Source organism: Myripristis murdjan, chromosome 2 (assembly GCF_902150065.1).
Source record: "Myripristis murdjan chromosome 2, fMyrMur1.1, whole genome shotgun sequence".
Classification (NCBI taxonomy): Eukaryota; Metazoa; Chordata; class Actinopteri; order Holocentriformes; family Holocentridae; genus Myripristis; species Myripristis murdjan.
This window is the reverse complement of record NC_043981.1, coordinates 20,790,400-20,795,399: the sequence shown is the minus strand read 5'-3', so window position 1 is coordinate 20,795,399 and position 5,000 is coordinate 20,790,400. Positions and strand designations below refer to the sequence as shown.

Below are 5,000 nucleotides of genomic sequence, written 5' to 3'. Positions count from 1 at the left end.
TTTAAAAAATGCTACGTGTCTGCTAACAGCTAGCATGGGGCCTGTGGGCAGTTAGCCCAGGTTAGCATGATGCTAACAGGTAAACCCTGCACCGTCTGTCTGTCCTAATCTAAAGACAAGCTGAAATCTGTGTGGCATCTGCTAGCCTGTAAGCTAACGCCTGGAGAAAGAATAAATAAATAAATAAATAAATAAATAAATGAATAAATAAACAAACAAACAAACAAACAAATAAATAAATAAATAAATAAATAAGACCTAAAACTGTAAATTGACCTTGACAACAAACACTTTTGCAAACCTGACGCTAAAATCTAAGAGCAGCTCGTCTTCCTGCTCGTTTGAGGCTTCAGGTGTGTGTGTGTGTGTGTGTGTGTGTGTGTGTGTGTGTGTGTGTGTGTGCCGTTAGCATGAAGCTAGCCGTTAGCTCGCGTGTGGAGGACAGAATGTGAGCAGCAACATGTCGACGTCGTGTTTCGTGTTTCCTGTTTCCTGTTTCCTGTCTCTGTTGCCTCAAAAAGCCCCGCCCCCCTGCCCCCCTGCCCCCCCACCCCGACAGAGGATGACATAAAGAGGCAAATAAACAAACTCTGCGACACTGACACATGAAGCGGCGCCTGAAACATAAGGTTGCCATGGTAACGCGTCTATAGCCACGATGGTACAATCATATACTCTGGGTTTGATTGACAGCATGCAGTTAAAGTGAACGAGTGTCCATCAGTCTGTCCAGCAGAGGTCAGAGGTCGTCGCCCCGCCGCAACCACGTCCCACGCGGCTCTGGGTGGTTGCCACGGTAACGCCCCAACCCATGTGTTCAGTCTCCAGTTTACATTCAGACCTCGGCGGGTCGACGGCTGCCGGGCGAGTCGCATCACACACCTGTCTCTCTCTCTCTGTCTGTCTGTCTCTCTCTCCTCGGCTAGCGGTCCAGCTCGTCCAGCCGCCGCTCGCCCTCGCCCTCCTTCTCGCTCTCCTTCTCGCTCTCTTTCTCCTTTTCCTTTTCTTTTTCTTTTTCCCTCTCTTTCTCCCTCTCCTTCTCCCTCTCCTTCTCCTTCTCCCTCTCTTTCTCCTTCTCTCTCTCTCTCTCTTTCTCCCTCTCCCTCTCCCTCTCCCTCTCCCTCTCTCTCTCCCTCTCCCTCTCTCTCTCCCTCTCCCTCTCTCTCTCCCTCTCCTCCCTCTCTCTGGCTCCTCCCTGGTTCTTCAGGTCCTGGAAGACCTCGGTGAAGTAGTGTGGGTCGGCGTTGATGCGCAGCATGTCGGCGCTCAGCCGGCCGATCAGCGCCAGCGCCCGCTCCCAGAATGCATCGCGGCTGGCCTCCACCAGGAAGGGCTTGAGCGGGTAGGAGATCTCGTTGCCCAGGTAGGAGTAGGCCAGGTACAGGCAGGTGAGGAAGGTGGCGTGCAGCTGCTGCTCCGACGGCGTCTGCTCGTCCACCGCCTCCCTGCACAGCAGGTACACGAAGACCAGGCTGGCAGGCGTGATGAAGCCCTGGTCCTGTACAGACAGACAGGCAGAGAGAGAGACAGGTCAGACAGCAGGTGCACAAAGAGCAGGCTGGAGACAGGTGGAGAGAGACAGGAGCAGTGAGACAGGAGCTGTGAGACAGGTAGAGAGAGACAGGAGCAGTGAGACAGGAGCAGTGAGACAGGTAGAGAGAGACAAGACAAGTGAGACAGGAGCAGTGGGACAGGTAGAGAGAAACAGGAGCAGTGAGACAGGTAGAGAGAGACAAGACAAGTGAGACAGGAGCAGTGAGACAGGAGCAGTGAGACAGGAGCCGTGAGACAGGAGCAGTGAGACAGGTAGAGAGGGACAGGAGCAGTGAGACAGGTAGAGAGAGACAAGACAAGTGAGACAGGAGCAGTGGGACAGGTAGAGAGAGACAGGAGCAGTGAGACAGGTAGAGAGAGACAGGAGCAGTGAGACAGGTAGAGAGAGATAGGAGCGGTGAGACAGGAGCAGTGAGACAGGTAGAGAGAGACAGGAGCAGTGAGACAGGAGCAGTGAGACAGGTAGAGAGAGACAAGACAAGTGAGACAGGAGCAGTGGGACAGGAGCAGTGAGACAGGTAGAGAGAGACAGGAGCAATGAGACAGGAGCCGTGAGACAGGTAGAGAGGGACAGGAGCAGTGAGACAGGAGCCGTGAGACAGGTAGAGAGGGACAGGAGCAGTGAGACAGGTAGAGAGAGACAAGACAAGTGAGACAGGAGCAGTGAGACAGGTAGAGAGAGACAGGTAGAGAGGGACAGGAGCAGTGAGACAGGAGCAGTGAGACAGGTAGAGAGGGACAGGAGCAGTGAGACAGGAGCAGTGAGACAGGTAGAGAGGGACAGGAGCAGTGAGACAGGGCATGAAAAATGATCAAATTCTGTTGGATCAGAGCTGCTTTTCAAAATAAGAGTTCAGCACAAAGGAAAGTGCGTAAAAACAGATTTTGGGTGAAATGTGCCTTTAAGCTGTTTTTGGTGTCAGGCCCCCAGCCGCCTCAGTACTGCGTTCCCTGCAGTAGTACTACAGACACGCAGTAGCAGTACTGCACAGGTTAGATCTGATATTCAGCCTCATCCAACTCGATCAGACGGGACAGAACTGATCGATCGTCAATACAAAAAACTGATCGATCGTCAATACATCAGCTGATCAAGTGAATGTTTGATCTTTTCAGCGACGGGACCGAGAACAGGAACTCTGACACCGCCATCCCAGGTGGGATGGCGGTGTCCAGGGGCGGGGCGCCCTCTGCCGTCTGGTGAAGGAAAATCTGAAATCCGCTATTTCAAATCACTGCAAGAGGGAAAACCATCTAATGAACTGGGATGCAGCCAAGGTCATCAGAACAGAAAGCAACAGGTTCCATCGGTGGATAAAGGAGGCGGTCGAAATCAGGAACGGGCCCCAAAGACTGAAGGAGCCTACCAGCTTTCCCACACCTGGGACACAGTCCTGCAGGGCCACCCACCCACCAGACGGCAGAGGGCGCCCCGCCCCTGGACACCGCCATCCCATCACTTCAGGTGGGATGGCAAAACCCATATAACACATCACAGAAGACGTCACACCAACATCACGTGACACCTCTGATGAAGGCTGCAGAGGCAAGGTAGCCGAAACTTGTCAGGTACAAACAATTTACCTTACAGGCCTTTTAAAAAGGAAAAGCTGTGGTTAATGCAGTCAGTACTGCAGTATGAGCACAGAGCAGTGATGCTGGCACATATTAACCCTCGGCTCCACACAACAACAACAACAACAACAACAACAACAACAACAACAACAACAACAACAACAACAACAACAACAATAACAGCAGAGCACTGAGACTCTGCAGGATCCACCACTGAGACCAACTGAGACCAACTGAGACCAACTGAGATCAGACTGGGATCAGACTGGGATCAGACTGGGATCTAGGAGGAAACTGGATCGTCCACACCCACACAAATGAGGTGTGTGTGTGTGTGTGTGTGTGTGTGTGTGTGTGTGTGTGTGTGTGTGTGAGTGTGTGTGTGTGTGTGAGCAGGTTGTCCAGCAGGTGGAGCTGTGAGCTGTTAGTTCAGGTGAGACTGGGTGTGACATCATCACACCTGAGCCCAGCAGCTCTCACTCGGTGGTGTGTGACGTGTCTTTATCAGCTGATGTTACCCGTAGAGGCGTGGCCTACCTCTAGGTGGGCGTGGCCTACCTCTAGGTGGGCGTGGCCTGGCTCTAGGTGGGCGTGGCCTGGCTCTGACGAAGGCGGCAGCTTACCGCTGAAACATGTCAGGTGAGAAGACACCTGCCTCGTGTCTGATACAGAGGAGACTTTACGATCTAAAGTGGAGACACTAATCTGCATGGACTAGGAGGACCTCCTTATCCCCCCGAGGCCCCCTGAGGCCCCCCGAGGCCCCCCGAGGCTCCCCGAGGCCCCTGAGGCCCCCCGAGGCTCCCTGAGGCCCCCTGAGGCCCCCTGAGGCCCCCTGAGGCTCCCCGAGGCCCCCTGAGGCCCCCTGAGGCCCCCCGAGGCCCCCTGAGGCTCCCCGAGGCCCCCTGAGGCCCCTGCTCCTGCTGCTGCTCGTCCTGCTGCTCCACCTCCTGCTCCTCCTCCTCCTGCTGCTGCTCCACCTCCTGCTCCACCTCCTGGTTCTCCTGCTGCTGCTGCTGCTCCTTCTGCTGCTGCTGCTCCTCCTCCTGCTGCTCCTCCTCCTGCTGCTCCTCCTGCTGCTCCTCCTCCTGCTGCTCCTCCTTCTGCTCCTCCTCCTGCTGCTCCTCCTCCTGCTGCTCCTCCTCCTGCTCCACCTCCTGGTTCTCCTGCTGCTGCTGCTCCTTGTCCTGCTCCTCGTCTTGCTCCTCCTCCTGCTCCTTCAGCCGGGCTCTACACCAGCTGAACGTGTCTAAGATGGCTGCCACAGTGTTGCCACGGTAACAGCTGTTTCCTGCCTGGCCTCCGTCAGAGATATGGATGAGGCAGTGATGTCTCACTCTGCTCGGTCTGATGGAAACCAGCCTCTACACGGCATCTCTGTGTGCATGCTCCCTGAGCAGCAAGGCATCATGGGAACAGTGACAAAACCTGTTGACCCTGAGTGTGGCGGTTGCGGCGCGGCAGCCAATCAGCAGCTGGTTTGTAACGAATAAATCTCACCAGTGGAAAAATAGTCTCACTCTTACTGCTGCACCTGATTGGTTCCTATGGTAACAGTCGTGGTGTAGCCACGCCCCCACAAAGAAATTCAAACCCACGGCGGGCCCACGGCGGGCCCACGGCGGGCCCACGGCGTGCCCACGGCGTGCGGTCACAGCCACAGGTGTCTGTCCTTTAAAGGGACAGTTCACCTCTTTTCCACCAGAGAGGCTCCAGGGCTGGTTCAGAGCCGGAGCCTGACTCAGCACCGCTTCTTTGTTTTCCCACCTCCCAGGCACCGGCCAGACTGGTTCCAGACTGGTTCCAGACTGGTTCCAGACTGGTTCCAAACTGGTTCCAGACTGGTTCCAGACTGGTTCCAAACTGGTTCC

The 5,000-nt window shown here is 55.1% G+C and overlaps 1 protein-coding gene across 1 annotated transcript in view; it reads right to left on the bottom strand.

The window, feature by feature from the left end:
* Positions 1-1,102: 1,102 nt before the first annotated feature.
* Positions 1,103-5,000, bottom strand: part of LOC115369851 (cyclin-dependent kinase 5 activator 2-like) — a gene marked incomplete at its 3' end in the record, with an annotated part of 5,524 nt that continues 1,626 nt past the window's right edge. Inside the window, exon 3 of the mRNA XM_030066552.1 lies at positions 1,103-1,498. Coding sequence (XP_029922412.1) covers positions 1,103-1,498 — 396 coding nt within the window. The remainder of the gene's footprint in view (positions 1,499-5,000) is intronic.